The sequence below is a fragment of the Drosophila mojavensis genome, unplaced genomic scaffold, assembly GCF_018153725.1.
Source record: "Drosophila mojavensis isolate 15081-1352.22 unplaced genomic scaffold, ASM1815372v1 contig_82, whole genome shotgun sequence".
Taxonomy (NCBI): domain Eukaryota; kingdom Metazoa; phylum Arthropoda; class Insecta; order Diptera; family Drosophilidae; genus Drosophila; species Drosophila mojavensis.
Genome location: NW_025318908.1, coordinates 154,758 through 176,490, shown reverse-complemented (window position 1 = coordinate 176,490; position 21,733 = coordinate 154,758). Strand labels below are relative to the sequence as shown.

Sequence of the window (21,733 nt, the reverse complement as noted above, 5' to 3'; positions counted from 1 at the left end):
ACCCCACAAAGTATATATAATCTTGATCAGGGCGACGAGCTGAGTTGATTTGGCCCTGTCCGTCTGTCTGTCCGTCTGTCCGTCTGTCCGTCCGTCCGTCTGTCCGTCTGTCCGTCTGTCCGTATGTATGAACGCGTCGATTTCAGAAGATATAAGAGCTAGAGACTTCAATTTTTTTTTTAAATGTCCGTAATTACAGCGCGCATATCAAGTTTATCATTAAAAATCGATAACTCATCCCGATCTTTTTTTATCGATAAAAAACCTTATCGAAAACCAGTTATAAAATTATATCTCCTACACCTTTATTGCTAGAGTCTCCAAATTTTTAATGTATGCTTATATGCAATTTATACAATTTCGGTTTTTGTTAAAATTTACCCCCCACCTCTAAATTCACCCCCTCACCCTCACTTTTGTAAAAAGCGTATTTCAAATACTAGAGAGTTGTGCTTTGGCAATTACATGCATATTCATGTTATAATCATAATCTAAAAGTTTCATGAAGATCGTACGTCCATAAAAAAAGTTATTAAACAATTAAGTTCACATAGTAAGCGCACACTGCAGCCCATGCGTGTTTATGCGTGGTTGCTTGTATGTGTATGTGTGTGTGTGTATGCGTTTGTGTATGTATGCGTGTGTGTGTGTATGTGTGTCTGTATGCGTGTGTGTGTATGTATGCCTGTGTGTGCGTACGTGCGTGTGTGTGCGTGTTTCTTGTGTAAGCTGAAAGTCGCGAAAAAGTATTGAAATATCTATTGCTCCAAGGGTTCAGGGGATCTCGTAGTCGAGCAGTCTCGACTAGAGCTTTCTTACTTGTTTATTTTTATTTTTCAAAGAAAGTACAATTAATTACAATACTCAGTTACGACTCCTTCTGCCTGTCAGACTCATTTAATCAAAATCATTTTATAGTCGATTCACATTTTTCCGTTGTAAAAATATAATAAGATAGGAATATCCATTGAATATTCCAATCTTTGACTTCGATGCATTTTATGCACATTCGCGAGTTATTGGATTATATGTGGTATCTGCCTTTGGACATACTGGTGTCGTAGTGCGGAAGGGACACAGCGGTGATCCTGTCAGGCATGCAAAGAGAAGGAACGTTCCCTCGGCTGCAGGTGCGGTAAAGACCACTAGCATGGCCACCAGCGTCAAGTAGATGAGGAGTTTGGGAGACATCGTAGTATCTGCTCGTCGTCTACTGTTGCTTTGAAGTGTCTGCTTATCCAGACTCAACTATATTTATACTATTTAGCTTAACGTCGAAGTTAATTCAATCTAACGTAATTATTTGCTGGGTTGTGCAAAATATTTACTCAAATGGGATTATGTATTTCCGCTTTGAGAGCAATAAAACCCGTATTATTTGAAGTGCGACAATAAGTCAACATTAATGGCAAGTATTACCTCAATTCATTTCCCACTTCGATTTCATTACTAATGAATATAAATTAATTGTTACCTATTTAACTGCGGATTCTTAAAGGGAATAATCGGAATTGTTGTTATGTATATATATATGCCATAGCTCGTCGTCTTCGGTGGTCGACGTGATATAAGGAATCGCCTAAGTTTATAGTGAAGGGAATTACATAATGAATAAAATGGAAATGCGGAATTAATTGGTTAAATATTTATATTGTCGCGACTTTGTGCACTCGATTGCACAATTTGCTTGTGTTGCTTTTTGTTTTCATACAAAGTATTGCCAGCGCGTGTCATTAGTGTAAATAAAATGAATGAGAGTGGACTCTAGACGTATCAATAAAATAAACTATAAAACACTATTCGCATCCTATAAATAGGGCGACGAGCTCTAATATAACTCACTTCATACGGCAGAGCTGATCTGGAATATCTACAACGATGTCTCCCAAGTTTCTCCTCTATTTGGCAGTCGTGGCGGCTTTAGTGATATTCAGTGCACCCGCGGCAGAGGGAACGGTATTCCTGTCATTATGCCTCCTGAGATCACCTCTGTGTCCATTCTTTACTACTACTCCACAGTGCCTTGAGGGGAAAACTTGGAGCCCAGTTACCAAAATTTGTGGTTGAAGAATATTACGTCAACAAAATTCGTTAGCGAATTATAATTAAGTTGAAGTCGTCAATAAAATTATGAAAAGTAATTTCATGAACATTAATATGCGGTTCTGTTTTATATAAGGAATGAAGTTTTGCATTCAGACGGAGCCGTCTGGAAAAAATGTATTTACTTTACATCCCTCTGTAAAGGCGATCCACCCAAGTATATCTGTAATGCCTCGTAGTTCTAGCTATTGGTCTGTGAAAGCTCCATTCCGATCTTCGTCAGCCTCCCCAGCGCAGCTATATATTTTTCAAATCTAGATGTACTTGCCATATATATTGAGGCACTGACTGAACCGTTAAGCTCCAGCTTTAGCTTTAGCTCATAGTTTTAAGGATATTCTTTAACTACTTACTACTGCCGCATCAATTACTACTTGTTAGATAGAAGCTTAGCTAATATAAGATTCTGGTACTTGGTAACCAACCGCACGTGCTGTTCTTTGATGACAAAACTCAAGTACATTGTTGTGGTTAGACAAACGCTCTGAAATGAAGAGCTGAAAAGCAGCTTTCTCACGGGTGAACAATCGGAAAGGACTCTAAACATGTTGCTGAGCAGCGAAATGAGTTCAGAATCATTAAAGCAGCTGCGAAACGTGTCCGTCCATTGCGAGGCTATGAATGAAAATGCGAGCTATTCACGAAATATCAACAGTTGCTCAATAATGAATATAATCCACAGCTGTTACACTGGAGTCCCGCATAATGTGCACGCCTTCGCCTTCGCTTGTGCGGTTGGCAGCGACTGCGCAGTGCGCATCGAGCACAGTCACACGTGGTGGACTCCATTTACCGTTGGTTTCATGTGGATGGTAAATTTAGCGCGCTTTTGGTGCGGCTGCTTCGTGTGGATTTCGTTGGGCGCCTCGCACTCGGGCGCCGGCTTTTCGATTTAGTCCTGCAAACGGATTCGTTCCAAACGGTCGCTGCTCGCTAGCCGAACGTGAAGCTACGCCAAAAAAGAACTGAAATACTGAAGCAAAGTTTATTGGAAATACAAAAACATAAATAAACACAAATTTATACTGAAAACATTTCGATAGCGCGTGCCGAAAACAAAATATTTGCTCTACTTTCGATTTGTGCCGCATTCCGTTGACGTCTGCCCCGGCCGACTAGTGCTTGAAAACGAAGAGAAACATCTGAGAAATCAAAGGAGAAGACTTCTGAATTGACCACTGGCGCTCTGTTTATTTTTGCATCATCTGCAGACATCTCTGCGGGAGTTTTGTTGTAAGTTGCAAATGTATTTTCTTTTTCCATTCGAAAGGTGCCGGCAGTCGGATGCACATAAATCAACAGTTGCCGTCAATGGCGGTGATTTTACCGAAAGGCTTCTGCAAATATTGGCGTATTTGCTTAGCCTGGCTTAAATCGTTTCAGCATCAGCTGCCGGCTACACTTTTCACATATTGTTCAGTGCTCACCGAGCTTTAAGGACAAAGTTGCTTTCTAAAGAAAAAAAAAAAAAAAAAAAAAAAATTTCAAGCAATGTGTTAAAATTTAGTTAAAACATCTTTGAATATCGACACATGTTTTTGTTGTCATCTAAGAAAAAATAAAAAGTACATTTTAAGTGGATTACCATAAATCTCAACTGGCTTTCACTCTATCTTCACAGTTAAAGTTTTGCTTTAAAAAAAAATCTGAGTTGACACTCAACAAATATTTATGCTGAAAATATGAGGATCTTTTTATTATATTACATGTTCGATTCGACATTTATTTTAATAATACATTTTTTTGTCTATTGGCTTACAATTACTTAATTATGTCATTTAATTCAATAATTAAAATTTGTTATAGTTTTTGCTTTTTATTATTTTTTAAATTCTATTAAATTGTTTTTGTTTTTAATATTTGCATTTTGAAGAAACAAATTCACAATTGTTGATCCCGGCCTTATAGCCGTTGTGATCTAAGAAACGATGATAATATATAATAGTATATCTATACTACTGTACGTAAGCCCATATGGGCGTGACAAGTAACAATTGTAATTTTTACAGCTTTGGAGTGTGAGGGCTAGGTACATAATATTAAATTAGATTTGATAAAAAATATAGGTTTTTATAGATTTACAGTACAAAATTCATGATGGTAACGAATAATTTATTGTTGATCTCTTAAAAATGTGTCACGAATTTGATATACAGTAGAATCCGGTTATAACGACTCCGCTTAAAGCGTCCAACCGGTTATGTTGACGAAAATTCGATGTCTTGGTTGGTCCCCATACAAACTCACATGAAAGAGCCTCCGCTTAGTACGTCTCCGCTTTTAACGACAATCCGCTTATGCCGACGATTTTTTTCATATTTTTGAGTCAATCACCGGTTATTACGACGTGATTAAAAAAAAAAATCGCGAAGTAATGACAGCAAATTTCAGCATAAAAAGACTCTGTTAGAAATGTATACATGTATGTTTTGATCAGTGATCAGTACCCTTACTTGTGTGCGTAGCAACGCCACAAATGCTGCTAAGACAGAGAGAGGGAGAGAGACAAAGTACAACGCCGACGTCACAAAAATGTTTCTAAACCATGTTATTGAAAGAAGTTTATAAAAAATGGTTTTGACTAAAAATTTAAATTGTTTTATAGTAAAAGCAACATGGCAACCGTAAAAAAAATGAAAAAAAAAAATAAAATATTTTTTTACTCTTTCTGGTTAAAGCGTCCTCCGGGTATAGCGACGTGAAATCGACGGTCCCTTGAGTGTCGCTATAACCGGATTCTACTGTATGTACGTAATAAGATATAATAAGAAAGCCCGGCAAGCGTTGCTTTGCCTCTAGCGAATGCTTATGTGCCATGGTTCATCCCAGATAATAATTTTACACTGTTTCAGCACAGTGGCCATGGATGATTGTTTTGTAATGTTACAATCTGCATCTGGATTATTAAGTAAACTTGGCCTTTGATTTTGAATGTGGAATTAAATTGTTGATTATTTGCAGCTGTATTTTCAATTATTTCCGTTGCTCCAAACGATCTCATTTGAAAACATGAATTGAATTTTCGAATTGACTGCAAGAACAGTAAAGAGTCTGAATAAGAAAGCCGTGCAATTCCGGCGGTGTATCAATTTCCATGAGTTTTACTTTTCCTGATGAGCAACACATCCCGACCGGCTCATTTTTAAATTTAAGGGCATTTTTAAATTTAATGTACCAATGACCACTTTGGAATGAGCGTAATATTCCACATCAGGCTCATACTGAAATGCTAGGTGAAGAAATGAATGTGAGGTTAATGCTCGAAGTACTTGTTGATGTTGTCAGTCAATTCCTCTACGGCTGTTGACTACGAATCTGCGTGCTTCTCTTCGCTCTTATTGTTTTCCTGGTTTCGCTCATTTCGTGCCTCTTTCAATTATGATGCACGTAACTTCGCCAGGCTCACACGGACATCTGCGTTGCTTTGTTGCCGTTCTTCATCTGATCTCTGTGCTCTGCTATCTTGCATGCCTCTAGGTTTGAGTGTGCGACGACTCAAATTAGCCACCTTGCGTTTTCGTGGTATTGTTGTCTGTTAGTCAAACATAAATAAATCAAGTTGAAAAAGTGTTTGGTGATAAACAGGGACGTAATATTGTATTCGATCGCTCATTATTTGATTTACCTCTACACGTATATTTTTTAATCACGTTCACGTATTAATAAAATGTTTAATAATTGATTAACATGAGAGCATGACCGAAAACTGTCACTGTTATCAAGCCTACTGAGTAAATTCTCAATAACAATGCAAAGATCCTCAATAGCAATCATTGCTTCATTGTACATTGCGTCACTGAATTAAATCGTAATTTCGTTGCATCAAAAAAAAAAAAAAAAAAAGACACTGCAAGACTACGAGATCCTCTGAACCCTTCGGGCGACAGATATTTCAATAGTTATTCTCACATGCACACACTCACTCACACACGCAGACATACGCACGCACGCATGAACACGCATTGGCTGCAGTGGTGGTTTACTATGGAAACTTAATTGCTTATTAACTTTTCCTGTGGATGGACTATCTTCATGAAACTTTCAGATTATGAATATAACATAGATATGCATTAATTTGCCAAAGCATAAGTCTCTAGTATTTGAAATACGCGTAAATATAAGGGAAGTGGGTAAATTTTGAGAAAAAAACGAAGTTCTATAAAGTATATTTGAATCTACATTTAAATTTTGGCGACTCTAGCTTTAAAGATGTAGTCGATATAAATTTATTACTGGTTTTCGATAATATTTTTAATCGATAACAAAATAAAGGGGCAAGTTATCCATTTTTAAAGCAAACACATGGACCTAGGAAAACAAATTTCAAGGACAGACGGACAGTGCTAAATCAACTCAGCTCGTCGCCCTGATCAAGAATATATATACTTTGTGGGGTCTGCCACGCCTCCTTTTGCCTGTTACATACATTTCAACAAAACCATTATACCCTGATTTCCCATTGAAAGTGGGTTCAGGGTATAAAAAGAATGCCATTATTTAAAGAAGCTTTATATTAAAACCCAAGGGCAGCTCCATCGCAGTTGCAGGGTTAGGAGAATCTTCTATTCGAGTAGCCTTGACTAGGGCACTGCTATGTACTTGCTTATGTCGTTGTATTTATTGTTATTATCCAATTCTAATCATTTTAGTTTTGCTTACATTTAAACAAAAGTTTTTAGACTCATTCACGACAGTGAATGTACGTATGAACGCAGTTTACTTTGGCGCTATTGAAGCTAGAGACATGAAACTTGAAACACATACTCGTGTATATCTCCGATCTATAGTGCTAAAATTTTCCCAATTCGGGCAATGCATTTTCCGACATGCCATAAATTATATTAGTAGAAGAGAATGTAGATTCGTGCTGATCACCCAAGACTAACAAGCTATAGTGGATATATCTACGACCATTGGGGGCGTGGCAAATGGGATAAAAGTGTATTTCCTAGAGTTTTGAAGCTAGCACGTGAGCTAATGTTATGATTCTATATAGATATGTGATTTTTCAAATTTGCTATATTTTGGACACTATTGATGCTAGAGACCTAAAATTTGGTATATATACTTGGGTTGACCACCCAAGACAAAAAAGCTATGGCAAACCGCAAAAGCTTATGTCTCCCAAAATATAGGAGCTAGAAGCTTGAAATTTGGATAGTTGAGTTACTGGTAACCTCCTCTATCGATGACCCAAAAATAATTGTTACGCCCTTTTAAGGGTGTGGCATATCGAAAATACCCTATAATTTTTTAATTTTTGACGCGTATGCATCCAAATCTCTCTCGGTTACTGTTAGCTCGTTCTAAGAACTGGCCAAAAATGAGGTGTATACGCGCAGCAGGGGCGTGGCAATTTGGGAAAAGCTGCTTTTTCTACAGTATTGGAGCTAGAAACTTAAAACTTAGCTACTAAATTACTGATGGGATGTGAATGAGTATTCTCCAGTTGGTAACGCCCAACGGCAACGTTCTTGTTTTGTATATGTATATCTAAACGTTCTCTAAGTAGATTTCAATTCAATTTAGTTTATTTACTGTTTTTCAAAGCAGGAAATAAATAAAATATATAAATATTATTTCTATTTGTACACCATTTACATATAGTTTAAATTACATTATGTTCGTGTATGTATTATTCGTCACCTTTAGGTGCAAGGGAATCTTAAATCTGGTCCTTAAATTCAATTTTAAGTTGGTGTTCCGCTCTGCATTATTTCCTCAAAATGCGTATCGCGAAATGAAATAAATGGAATTCTTTGCATCTTTTTGCATAGAGATAAACGAGCGCGAAAACCTCAGATAAGTTTGTTTTGAGGCCAGAGGCAGCTGCCTAAAGTCGGAGCAAATAAACACTCGAATTGTTGTAATTAAACGGAGTGAAAGCTGCCAAATTGAAATTGTTGCCAGTGGCCGAGTGCCACGCCCATATTGCCAAACGGCCCCGCGGAAAGTTCAGTCGAGACCGAAATCGAATTCGCGGCAAATGAGATGCCCGGAATTAGCCTGAGCCAAACCAATCAGTCACTCAGTCGAATGACTGCCGCTGCTTCACTTGCTCAATCAGTTTGTCAATCGACTTGTCAATCAGCGCCCCAGCACGGCCCACATGACTGTGCTTAAAGTCAAAAGCATTTGTGGCCAATTAGCGTGCGCGCCATCACTACCGAGCGCGAGTGGGCCGCGCACCCTTTCTCATTCGTTTACCCGCCCCTCACCTTGCACCGGCTGCAAATTTGCTTAATTAATGTTTCCCTCCGTTCTTTCTTTACTCGGCCTTCTCTTGCTCCTTTTTCACCTTTTTGTTTCATAATTGTTGCGTATGCCGCGGACTAGCTGGAAATCATCACGTTGCAGCATTCGCTCCATTTGATGACAAAAGTTGTGTGTTTACGCAATCATCCCAATGCCAGGACGGTGTCTAATTAATGTCACTCACTCACTCGTCGCACGCGTGCGACTGATAAGAGTGTATTTGAGAGCCGCCAAGTCTCTACACTGTTATTCTCACGCACTCCTTTAGCTTCTTGAGCAGGATTATTGATAATAGATTCGTAACAACTGACACGAGTCTGACTGTCTGTCAGGCCTATTTACGCTAAAATTCAGATATATGTAAGTCGTGTGATAATAAAAAGTAAAAATTGCACGTGCTAGTAAAACATTTTCTGAATTACAATTTCCTCCAGTAAATAATCTTAGGTTGTTTTGTCTCTGAATCTAGATTACAAGTATTTCTAAGCTTAAGCCCCAATTTTCCACTTTGGCATAATTGAATTTCCAAGTGAACAATTCTGATGCTTGTCAATGTGAGAATTATGGGACTGCTTTAACTACATTTGGCTGCTTTTGCTTATGCTCTTCATTTTTAGTTTTTACAGCAGCTTAAATTGTGGTGCACAATATTGATCTATTATTAAAATTCTTAATTTTTTATGTTTTTTAAAAGTAGTCGGACATCGCATTCTAAAGTAGAAAGTGAAACGTATTGGAAATATCTATTATAAATTGCAAAGATATATTTTATCTATTGGGTAAACACCAGGAAAAAGTCCCGTGCTTTACTCTATGCTCGGGTGCTACTCGATGGGTCCTTACAGGGCTTAACATACTTGCTCCAGAGTCATTCCACATTTGCTGAATTTGAGGTTTGAGCTGTACTGTCTATTTTCGTAAAATACTCGTCTTTTATACCTAATATGAGAGTCTTAATACCATTTCCAGCCACTGGAAGGTTACATTTTTCACGCACACTAGATTGTCTGAGCTGTTGTCTAGGTTCAGGTTACATTTTCCTTAGCCGCTGCCATAACTAAGGGATGACTTGGCTTCAGATAACGCAGAGGCTATCGAATATTATTTATATGCTGGGCGCATGACATGCTCATGCTTGAACTCTCTTTCCACTAAGTTTTCCTAGTTGTTCCACAAATTTGAACGAGATGTCTTTTCTAACACATGTCTGTCAGATAAATCACAATATATATTTATCTCTTAAACTGCTTTAAAAGATTTTCAATTTAATTTGTTTCAAATTTTATTAAAAAAAAATCAAAACCAATTGCTGAAATAATATCAATGGTTATACGAGCAGAGGAAAATGCGATTATTGATAGAACTCATGAACAGGTAAAATATTGATTATTATTTCAGAGCAGATGCCAAATATTCATTTTAGATAAGGGCACTTCGAATTCAGCTACCCTGCTCTCTTGACTCCTCCCGCCTCCATTTCATCTTGTACACATGATTACCCTAGACAAATAGGTATAATGGAGGATTCGCTGACTGTTTGGCGTTCCGCTGCGGAAAACTTTTTGCGGGTAATCAAATTGTCGCAGCGCACGTGGCGTATACGTAACGTCATAATATGCCCATAGGGGCAAATTTATATTTTGTGTTCGCGCTTGACAATCATTTGATTATTTTCATGTGCGGCATTAAAACACTCACCCACACACACACGCACGCTCGCCCAGATCATTATTTGAATTTAGCTAAACATACATATATACATACATACTCTTATTTTGGGTTGGCAAATGTGATTAACATTAAACTCCAAAAACTTTGCAACCCTTTAATCTCTTGACTTCAGCTGCAAAATATTAGTATATATCACTGGCCTCGTCAATGGGGGCTCGAAAAGTTCTTCTGCTGTTGAGGTCAACTTTTGCCAAGCGAATAAACTGGCTTTAGCTTCTATTTTTGGATTATGTAATGATTTACTTCCTGAATCCGTTTCTGGGATTCGCCTGTATTATCAAATGTACACAAGGCATTAAAGTTGTACCTTTTCACCTGGCCTCTACAAAACTCATGTTTCGCAAAATAATTTACTCACTGTTGACATTTTGTCCGCAAGTTCTCGAAAGTTAAGTTCCTATGCTGACAGCTTAAACTTTGATGCACGAAATGATCCTTAATATTTTATATACACTCATCATAAATATTTTCAGGCCAGCAATTGCCATCCACACGCTGGGATTTGTCTCCAGTCATATTTGTTTGCTTAGTGACTTTCTCCACATAGCCTCAATACCAAAAATTAGTGCCACGAGTGAAATACCTCTGGGCTTTCCGGTAGTTTTAAATGCTTTCCTCACACACGCATACGCACGCACGCACTCACAGACACATGCATGCACATTACATCACACTCATCCACTTCTTTAAAGCGCCTCGTAGGTCTGAGCTTTAATTATTTGTTTTAAAAGTTGGACACATGTCAACTCAGTCTTGCATAGGCTTGCCATTTGGCGGCAATATATCGAGGTCGGGAAAATTCCATGCAACTTCTGTGACAGCCGACAAGCAGAGCTGGGGAACGGAGCAGCAGTCTTCAATTGAGTTTAGCTATAAATACTGAGTAATGGCGGCACGCCCGGTCAACTTTTGCCCAGATGTTTGCCTGTGTAATTCTCGTGCTGGCATTTTTATTGCCCCCAAATATCCGGAGTTGTGTCTGGCCTGGTCGCGTTTTAATTGATAACAAATGTGTTTGTCAAGGTGTCGTCTCCCCAATCTAGAGCAGTCATCGTTCATGTTTACGAGTCTTTATAAGGTGTTTTTATCGCACATCTTTGACCGTATATTAACGAAACAAACATCTCTTTATATGTATACCTGTAATAATAAATTTCCTTCCATTTGCGATACTGGTGATGCTTGTCAATAGGTTGAGAAAATTGATATTTATGTGCCCAACGACCTGGCTCCAAATTGTTTTTTCCCTCCGGTTTTGATACCCTGCAGCTGACTGAAAGTGTAGAGAGGCTTATTTTAGTTTGCAATTGCAGATATATTAATGATAATATATATATGATAATAAAGTAAAGAAGTAAAGAACTTGAGCTTTACTTAGAATTACGTGTGTCATGTGAAATTAAATAAACTAAATATATAAATGATAAGAAAATATATATACCTAATATATTGGATAAAATACACCCACTCGCTCGATATCGATATCGAACACAGATCGTTATCGACTATGACAAACGTTACAGAGTATCCATAGGCTTGCAGCACTTTATTTAATCTTGTCTAACTGTTAGCTAATCAATCTAGGGTATCTGCTAGTCACTTACTTCACATGAGGCCGGGACTCTGAAATATTTTCGGTTGCTAGGGCCATTAAGTTAAAGGCTGAATTGATTTATGTGAGACGAGACCTCCGATTGCCGACGCGCTCAATCTTCGCTGTCCTTTTGTGACAGTTGATTCCTTTGGTCTGGCTTTGGGCCTTGTGCCCAGATCTGGCACTCAAAGCACATGTCTTAAGAACTTATTATGAACTTTAAAGCTTTGCTTATTGTATGGCTTGCAATAATACCTTGTTATCTCTTCTTGAGCTTCCTCTCGGTTTCCGTTTCCGTTCACAGTTTGCATTCAATTTTCATTTGGCAATTTAATATGCGCTTGATTCAATTCAGGTTTTACAGTTTCCTTCGCCGCAATTTCATTTCCATGTGATGAATGCGGTCATATCTGCACGGGACGTGTTTACATCATTTAAATCGCATTTTATCGAAATTGTTCATATTACGTAGTGCTTTAACGGCCCTTTAAAGCACTCAAATTAATTTGTCATATTAAACTGATTAATGTCAACGCCAGTTATTAATGAGTCTCCATAAAAGGCACACGTTGGGGCCCAAGCTGAAGCTCAGACAGGGGAGGCACAGGCTCTGGTCTTGGGCTTTGCCTTAATTGCTCAATTATGCTTTCCATCCTTAAAGGACTCTCTCATTGTTTTATCAGTGGTCAGGGATAACGAGATGGCTAATCAACTCATTGCATGTTTAGAGTAAATTTGGTTCAAGCTATCTGAATATGAGACCTCATAATGGTATTTCTAGAACAATAAGAAATTAATCAGGAATCCTTGCAGTCTCGGATCACTGAAGTACTTTCAGGCAGAGTCGGGACATTGATGGTCTGTCACATATTCAATTTTATTCTCCAATATATTTTGATTCCCCCATATCATATAAAAACCAAAGGAATATTAATCAGAAAATCGATGTAGAAAGGTAGATATGAAATTGCATTTATTTATTATATTATTAATAAATGCAAATCAATCCCGTTTACCTAATATAATTTTGATTTTATTTGATTCGTCTGGCTTCAATCGGCTCTGAGTTGGACCGAATGTGGTCATTTAATTGAATGAATGAATCGAAATGCTGTTCAGGCTGAATAAAATCTTTGTTTCTGCTCACAGTTGTCTACTTGTCACGTGCAAATGTAAATACGTATATAAGTTGCCATATCTGGCTGTTTCACATGAACAATCAACGAAAATTCAATTACGATTTCCATTTGCATAGAGCGCAGACTTGTGAGTCAGTGAGTCAGTCTTTTAATATAGATATGCCATAAATAGGAAATTAAATAAATGCAAAGCAGAAACAGAATAAACGTGTGCCAAGCGAACACCACAGCTGGCCGAAGGCTGCGCCAGCCAAGTCAGGAATCGAAGCCACCTGACTGGGCATGAATGGATGTGCTCATATGAGGGACTCAGCACATTGACAGCCTGTCAACTGATGGCAGGCGACATGGCAAATGGCAAATGGCAAATGGAGCTGCTGAGTAGAAGAGCAGCCGGGTAGCCGAGTTATAGTAACTCAATCTGCTGATGTGGATAATGTGCCTACGACGTGTGTAATCTAAGCTCGTGATTTTGCTTTCGCAGCAGGTGACAGCACTTCGAATGGAATATGCCGTTGGATAAGCTTAGTAGGCATGAGGAGCTTTCGATAATGCCGTGACAACTACGTGTTTGGCGAAGGATGTGGGCTGTGTCATTCTGCATGCAGATTTTGTTCAGTTCCGTGATAAATGGTCTGCCTTCTTGGTGGTCGTTTTCATCAATTGGTTCGCTTAATGCCAATTGTGAAATCCACGGGACTTATTCTAAGCTAATTTTTGATAGTGTGTCGGGGTTAAAGTTTGCCACAACATTAATCTTGGATGAACGCCATCCATCAATTACAGCCCTCTCCCCATTGGCCTTGTTTTGAGTAACACCAGCTTTAACATTTACAACATCATCGGGTAAGCATTGACGTCAAGACCTTCTGGCTGATTGTGTTCTCTTATAAATAGTTGAGCATCACCCCATGGTTCTGGCACCTGCATTAACAAACCAACTCTCCACACTGTCCAACACAAATTTCTTTACGTATTCCCTTCCCAATTTCCGCTTCTCTCTCTCGCTCTCTCTGCCTGTACTTTCTTGTTTTTGTATGCATTGAGTGGGCGGGCACTTTGCACCGCCCAACGGGTTGATGATTAACTTGGCTCATTTATCATAAACTCATTGCCCCAGAACGAGCGGGAGGGGGCGTGGCGTGCACCACCACTCACTGACCACAAATTCTATAAATAATGCACGAAAATTGCAAAGATAAAGAACGAATATGAAATAAAGAATCTGCACGCAAAAATTGTTTGTGTTTTTTTTTTTGTATCTTCTCATTCCAATTCCAGATCCAGACTTTGCTCGGGTTTTGTTTTTCTTTTTTTGTGTCTGCCATCTGAATTGGGAGAGCCACATTCATCTTTCTGCTTACAAACAAAGAACAAAAAGGCTTCTCTCAGAGAGAGAGAGAGAGAGAGAGAGAGAGAGAGAGAGAGAGAAAAGGGCGCTGAGTGAGAGGGGAGAAAGAGTTAGAAACGCAGATATATGAAAAAGGGAATGGAGAAATAGTAAGATAGAGAGGGAAATGGACGGACAGGAGAGAAAGAATGAGAGAGACAGAGATATGAAATACGACAGACAGAGAGAAAGAGACAGAGAAAGAGTAAGAGCGAGAGAGAGGGAAAAAGAAAAAGGGAGGGAGAGTGAGAGGGAAGAGAGAGTGAGAGACGGAGAGATACGAGATAGGAGAGACGGAGAGCGAGAGAGAGAGATAGACGGGAAGTGAGAGTTGCCTCCCTCTTACTTTCACTCGCTCTCTCTGTGAATCGCCCTCTCTTGATAGAATAGAGGGGAATTGAGATTATCTGACTGGGAGTGAGATATTTTCATCATATAGATAAGTGGATTGAAAAATATTACCAAATTACTATATAACCAAAAGTAATCTCACAAGGCCTAAAGACTGATTTTATTATTAGTAGTATGAAAACATTTCATTTGCTTTTAAATCGAGCTTACGTAGTAGTACATAGTAATTTGAATAAAACCATTTTTCTCGCCATAAATTAGTTTAAGTAGCTTGTGTCGCCTTGCTCTAGTGATTGATAAGGGATTTTTGTGTTCTAACGGACATTCCATAGAACCAATTCTGACCGCAAGTCGAATAGGGAATTTCGTCGCGTTGAGCTTGTTGTCCCATATCGGGCGCTGCTTTATTCAGATTACCCAATCACTCCATTCAGCTCGCTTTTGTCCATAGGCAGCACGTGGAGCGTAATTTAGTTGCAGAAAATTGTTGGCTTATGTCGGAGCCTGCTGCGTCTCTGTGCCTCATGTGTTTGCATGCGGTCCAAATTGAATTTGGTCTGAATTATGTTGACAATAAATTTCGAGCTGCCTTTCGGCATGCCCCTTCCCTGCTCTATATCCCCGTGGCATGATTTTGCCAATTAGTCAGCATGGACTCAAAAATGGCAAGCAGCCAGGACCCGAGTGGCAGCAGCAGCATCTCAGGTCCCTTATCAATTTTGTCAGGCGCACAGTTGGGCGGGAGGCATGGGGCATGGGGCATGGCGCCATAAACAATGCAATATCAATTTTAAATCAGATTTAGAATCAGGTACTTGTTTGCCTTCTTCGTTTTTTGTTTAGTTTTTTTTTGTTATTTATTTATTTATTTTTTTTTTCAGTTCGCAAATGCGGCGACACTGAACAATTTATCGGTAAATTTCAAATTGGAATTCGCAGCATTTCTCGAGTACTGACAGATTTCCGCCCGGAAGAAAGAAGGCTGGAGCCGGTGTCGGGGCGGAAAACTGTAAGGCATGACTCCTACGGGAACCATCTGTTACAGTTAACCAATCTGTAATAAATTTTGGATTAAGGTGAATGCATTTATAAAAAATGTAAGTGGAATGTCACATTTTAGCATGACATGGGCTTAACAGTAGAAGGGCGTGGTGCAAGGGAGCTCATTCTGGGGTGCTTGGTATTTATTATTGATTGCAAATCCTATTCATGGGAACAGAAGTTTGCTATGGCATGATGCAGGAGAGGGTGATATACTTTTAGTATTGAATAATAGATAATTGAGAATCATCATGAATACATAATAGTATTGAATAATAGATAATTGAGAATCATCATTCCTAGTATGATTCCCCGAAGCATAAGCTAAACATTTTGGACAGCTCATTTCGTTCTTGAGTATATTAATATTATTCGCAGTATGGATAGTCGTCAGATCAGATATCTCGACATTTGACACGCTTAATTCAAAAGTCAATTTAAATGTTTTCCACTTCACTTGCAACTTTCACATTATTTGTTTTCGTGTTGTTGGCTTTGTCTTTGTTTTCCGCTTGGTTGCATAGTTACTACGCTAATACCCCAAGCATGGCGGGGAGCTATACCACGTGAAATGCGTAGTTGAAACCTGTTACTTTTTCAAATTTTTCTTTGCTTGCTTAGGTATTTGCGATGATAATGCGACCTGTGCCTAATTTATTCTGTTTCTGTGGGAGCTTTAATGCATTAATTAGGGTAGATGCTGGCCGACTTATCCAGTCTATGTTGCCATCAAAATTAAATCGAATTAATCGAACTAATGCCTGCTTGGTGCGTGAGTCGATTGTGCTGTAAACAATTTTGGCGCTATAAACAGTTCGTGGTCTGAGGTTGAGGCCGAGGCTGCCACTCAAAGAGAAATATTTACAGATACTGCGTAGAGCAAGGCCACACAGCCACATGAAATCAATTAAAATATTTGCATGCAAGAGTTTGAGTGCTAAAAGTAATTGGAAGTGACTATAAAAATAACGCATACGACGCGTGGGCCAAATAGTCAGGGCTAACCAAAAGAGATACTCTTGAGCCTGTTCCACTTCAGAATATGCTGTAAATCAATCGAAAAGATAGAAATATAGTTGAGTTTATTAGTGAATTGATATTGTTACGTGTTAACTAGAGAGAAGAGCTAGAATCGGCATATCATTTCTGTCCATCTTTCACAATCTGCGTATTTATTCTTACTTAAATTAAGACCTAGAAAGCTTTTCACTCTCAACACTGGAACTATAATCTTGGTTAGTTCTTCTGGTGTGACCAGATAAATGACCTAAGCTAAACCAGCAAAGGGAACTAAGCTGGTTTGTGAATAAGAGCAATTAGAAGATAATCTGATATTGTATAATACTTGGTCCGTGGGAATGAAAGTCAATTTGTCATTTTTATATGCACTCATGCTAGAATTGTAATTTATATACCATACTCAACTACAAACAACTACTACTCAACCATACTCGACTAATGTCTTCACCTTCTAAGTGAAATGGGATCGTCTTCTCGTGATCGCTTTTCATTTCAACCCTACTCAATAGTCAATCTATCTTTATTTATTTCCAATATTTCCACTACTTCAAGTATTTTTTGTTGTCAACAAATTAAATATTTATCTAAGTCCTTCTCCTTCTTAATCGTAGGGTATTTCGGAAGCGATCAAAATAATACATATACTAAGTGGAGCTTGTTTATCTTTCGCGCATTGGGAAAGCAAACAAATGCCGCTGTACATCAATCGGTCAATGGCATGCATCAAAAGTTAAATAAAAGCGGGGAAAAAATTAATTAAATGTACGTGCAGAGGCAATGGGGCGAGCATTTGAATGAATTCCCAGATTTTCATTACGTTCGTATTACACCCTGTGGGGCATACCCTGTGCCAGCAGCCCCGTAGCAGTAGCTATTGTGCTGTAATGGAAACCACTCGGGGCATTTCAAATATTTGCCAAATAATTAATCACGCCACGTCGTGGCCGGAACGTCGGCGCCTACGTCAGCGTCAGCGACTGCCGCACACCTCCTCCCCCACTTCTGTGATTGTGAAATGCCTGGGCCTGTGCCTATGCCAGTGTCTGTGTCTGTTGGCCACTGATAAAATGAGCTACGAGCCTCGCAGGAGGGGCTGGTCCATTCGGCAAAAGTGCTTTACAGATTATGATAAATTTTTAAATAAAAGCCGGCGGCTGAAATTGTCTACACATGACTCGGCTGACTGTCTCGCTATCTCTTTTAGACACTTGCTTCTCTCTTCCCTCTCTTTTTGTTTCGACAGCAATCACAGATCAGCAGCTGTCATTGTTAAGTAGCGATTAAAAATATACATATATGTATACGGGACGGCTCAGGTTGAAACGGAAGCCTGAATAAGGCTTAGGTTGTACAAGAATTCGCTTTTGCTTCTGTTATGTAGAGTATTAAAGGCATTTTAAGTTAATTAACTATTCAACAAACATCATCATTCAACACACTCCTCACCTTATCTTATTTTACTCCTATCTAATCCACCGTAATCGGGCGCCACTTATCTCTCCTTCACATAAGCTATCCCAACTGTAGCTGACAAATTCTCAGCTATCCAATTTACTCCATGCTGAACGTACTCGAAAAGTGCTTTCAGTAGCCTAAACAATTGTTTTAGAACAAAGCCTTTGATAACTTCATTTGGCTGCATGAGTAACCTAAGCCCACTTGAGCTCACTCAACAAATGTTTTCATCCCTCAAATACTTATAAGCTGCTCCACTACTCTTCCCTTTTTGTTTAAGCTCTATTAAGCTTTTACTAAACTAAAAATTGCCAACTCCATAAATTTGAGTTTAAACTTATATGTCGTGCTATTGTCTTCTCTGAAATAATAATATTTCTATATGTAAGAGTGACAAGAGAGTATTAGACAGTTCGAGTTATCGATAATCAAGTAATAAAAAAATCACGAAATCCTTCTTAAATCATTTCGGATCCCTGAATTAAAGTTATTATTATTGGTTAGGCAATATATCCACATCGAATAATATCATGATCATCGATAAAGACGAATGTGCATACAATCGATTGTGCCATCGATAGTTTTATCTGCTGTGGTTGCTCTAATTGTTATGATGGATTAAAATTTTCACAATTTTTTAGACATTTGAAAAGATTTACATATGAAATTTTAAAATCGACTTCAAGCATCACGAATAAGTCAATCAATGAAACGCAAGACTTTCCTATGCAAATGAGAATATGCAGTGATTCGACTCTAATGACTTATGAACACGCGTTATGTTTATGGCCGTTGCAGTCACATGTGCAGTCGCCCACGCAGTCGCACACGGGTATGTAGAGGAACTCGCTGTCCTTCCAGAAATCCACCAGCACTTGGCATGTATTCTCCGCGTACCTCTCTTTGACCTTCTCCATTTCGGATTTCTTGGCGCAATCACAGAAGTAGTCCGCCTCGAGAATCTTGCTGAGCTTGCCGCAGCAAACATCTCGCACCAGTTTGTCGACGCGATTCGCCTTGGAGCCGAGGCACTTCCTGGGCATCGCCTTCATGCGTATCTTGTGCGTGCGCTTCATATCCACGTCGAGCACCACGGTGGCCTTTATCTGCGGGTCGAAGATGCGCTTGACGCGCACCTCGTCTACGTAGATCTCGTAGTGGGACACATAGGAGTCATCGTGCTGATACCACTCAATGGACATGCAGTTGCCACTTATCGGCGCCACATTGACGATGGTGATGGGGAAGCTCCTGGTCGCTGGCGGCGGGTACTGCTTGGTACCGTGCAGCAAGTTGTCCATTCTTTGCTTGGTGGCTGTGATCGCACTGATGTCCAGGAGAAAGTCCTTCATTTGCATCTTCAGTTGGAGTCGCCTCTTGCCCTCAGGCGAGCGAAGGTATGCGGCCTGTCTGAGTGCTCGCCGCACATCAATGCAATGGCAGCAACAACAATCCTTTTTGTAACGCTCACAGCCGTCAGGAAATAGATCGGTCATGGACAATTTCACTATAACATTGTCTTCGGGCTCATCTGCGTCCCTCGTCGCAGTGTTTGCCTTGGCTGGACTGTTCTTGGAAGTTCCTGAAAGGCTCTTCAAAGATGATCTACGGGAATCTTTGGGCGAGCCAGTGACCCTTGATGCCGAGCTAGTCCGCGGCCGTGGCGGCTCTATATCACCTGGCAAAACTATGCTCACTCGCATCGACATATCGAAACTGCAGAAACTAAGAAAAAAAAACTAGAAATATCTAAATATTGTATCAAAGACAAAAAAGTCAAAACACTACAAATAATATATTTAAGCACAGTGCACTACAACTTAATTAAGGTATAAAGGCATGGGAAATATACAAAATCTAGTAAGAACCCAGTACCCATTCACATCCCAACTGGGCGTAGACACCTAACTGCAAAAGTTTGGATGCTTACGCTCCAAAAATGCGAAAGTGAGTAACAATTATTTTTGGGTCATCGATAGAAGAGACAACTATTCAAATTTGAAGCTTCTAGCTCTTATACTTTAGGAGATATCAACTTTGCGATTTTCCCGTCAGTCCGTCCATCCGTATATATGAAAGCGTCGATCTCAGAAGATAGAAGAAATCCCATTATTTTGTTATCGATTAAAAGCATTATCGAAAATTAGTTATTTAATTATATCTCCTACACCATTAGAGCTAGAGTTTCCAAATTTTAAATGTGGACTTCTGTGTATTTTATATTGTATAATTTCGATTTTTGTCGTAATTTAACCCCCCTCATTCACATATTCGAAAAAAGCGTATTTCAAACTAGAGAATTATCGTTTGTTACATGCACGTATTTCAATGTTATAAACTCGATATATAAATTCTTCGAAGGGTTCAGGAGATTTCGTAGTCGAGCAGTCTCGACTAGAGCTTTCTTACTTGTTATGCCCTGAACCCATTGCAACTAGGAAATCAGGGTATAATGGTTTTGTTGAAATATATGTAACAGGCAGAAGGAGTCATGACAGACTCCACTAAGTATCTGTATTCTTTATCAGCGTGACGAGCTGTTTTCATCTCAGAAGATATAACAGCTAGAGACATTAAATTTGTTTTTAAATGTCTGTATATATAGCGTGCATAGCGAGCTTATCTCAAAAAATCGATAATTCATTCCGTAATTTTGTTATCGATTTATAACCTTATCTGATTTTCGATAAGGTTGTAAAACTATATCTTCTACATCCTTAAAACTAGAGTCTCCAAATTTTAAATATATGTTCAGATCAATGTTATATAATTTCGATTATCGATTCGATTTTGGATACAAATTCACCAGAATTCCCAATGAAGATCAGATGCCAGTATAGCTAATTTTGAATGATTTGGCGTTTTTTTTAATGTCAAATATTCAATCAGCGCAGCTCAAGCGCAGTCGCTGCTAACAGCGTAGTCCATGATTAAACGTGCCTGTGGATGCGTGTGGATGTGTGTGCATAAAAGAAGTACAGAATGAGTAGAATATCAGTTTAGAGGGTTCAGGGTATCTCCCAGTCGAGCAGTCTCGACTGGAGCCTTCTTACTTGTTTTTTTTTTTTAGCTGCCTACATATTCATATTATTATATTATACATATTTATATTATATTTGTTATGTATGGAAATTGTGTATATTTTAGACGATACACAAATTTGAATCATGGCAATTGTATCGCCTCTATCAGTCCCAGCACTGCATTGTGGGTATTTGTTCAGTTCAGCTGAAACACAGTTTATAGAATTTAAAAAAATAATGCATTCATTTTTGGACTGACATTGATAAATTGCATTCGCTTTGCGTTGATTACCTCGTGCTATTGTCAAGAGATCATAAATGTTCTTCAATAACTTCTTTGTTACTCAAAGGGCTTTAGTGAACCAATGTGGTAATTCAGAAGAATTCTGCAAAATGCGTATTTTGGGATGAAGTTTCTGCCTTTTCAACGACTTGTTGGCTCAGTGTCGTCTGTATGTATATAACTGCTCCGGGCTTTAATGAAATACAAACAAAAATGGCATCTCCTGCAAGCTAGGCATACGCCGAGTCATTTGCAATCATCTTCAATCATCTTCAATCATAACGAATGGCATGGCTTTATGTCCGACTTCAAGTTAGCCCTGGCAACCTCTGGAGGCCCGTCTGATGT

The 21,733-nt window shown here is 38.9% G+C and overlaps 4 protein-coding genes and 1 long non-coding RNA gene across 6 annotated transcripts in view; 2 read left to right on the top strand and 3 right to left on the bottom strand.

Annotated features, from left to right (window-relative positions):
• Positions 1-855: 855 nt before the first annotated feature.
• LOC6581091 lies at positions 856-1,233 on the bottom strand. Its single transcript, XM_002006813.4, has one exon. It carries the CDS (start codon positions 1,189-1,191, stop codon positions 1,000-1,002), a length of 192 nt encoding a protein of 63 aa, XP_002006849.1. The 5' UTR covers positions 1,192-1,233; the 3' UTR covers positions 856-999.
• A 616-nt stretch (positions 1,234-1,849) lies between these two features.
• LOC116804082 lies at positions 1,850-2,156 on the top strand. Its single transcript, XM_032729894.2, has one exon. It carries the CDS (start codon positions 1,879-1,881, stop codon positions 2,065-2,067), a length of 189 nt encoding a protein of 62 aa, XP_032585785.1. The 5' UTR covers positions 1,850-1,878; the 3' UTR covers positions 2,068-2,156.
• Positions 2,157-2,984: 828 nt separating this feature from the next.
• LOC6581089 (neuropeptide CCHamide-2 receptor) overlaps positions 2,985-21,733 on the top strand; it is a 34,683-nt gene continuing 15,934 nt past the window's right edge. For both annotated transcript variants that reach the window (XM_044011370.1, XM_002006811.4), the window contains exon 1: positions 2,985-3,336. The gene's annotated coding sequence lies outside the window, so the exon portion shown is untranslated. The remainder of the gene's footprint in view (positions 3,337-21,733) is intronic.
• On the bottom strand, positions 4,195-5,770 carry LOC116804123. Its single transcript, XR_004364164.2, has 2 exons — positions 5,729-5,770; positions 4,195-5,635 (listed from the first exon to the last, which is right to left on the bottom strand). It is a non-coding gene; the product is annotated as an uncharacterized LOC116804123 (long non-coding RNA).
• LOC6581090 lies at positions 18,532-19,873 on the bottom strand. The gene has a single exon (XM_002006812.4). It carries the CDS (start codon positions 19,786-19,788, stop codon positions 18,844-18,846), a length of 945 nt encoding a protein of 314 aa, XP_002006848.1. The 5' UTR covers positions 19,789-19,873; the 3' UTR covers positions 18,532-18,843.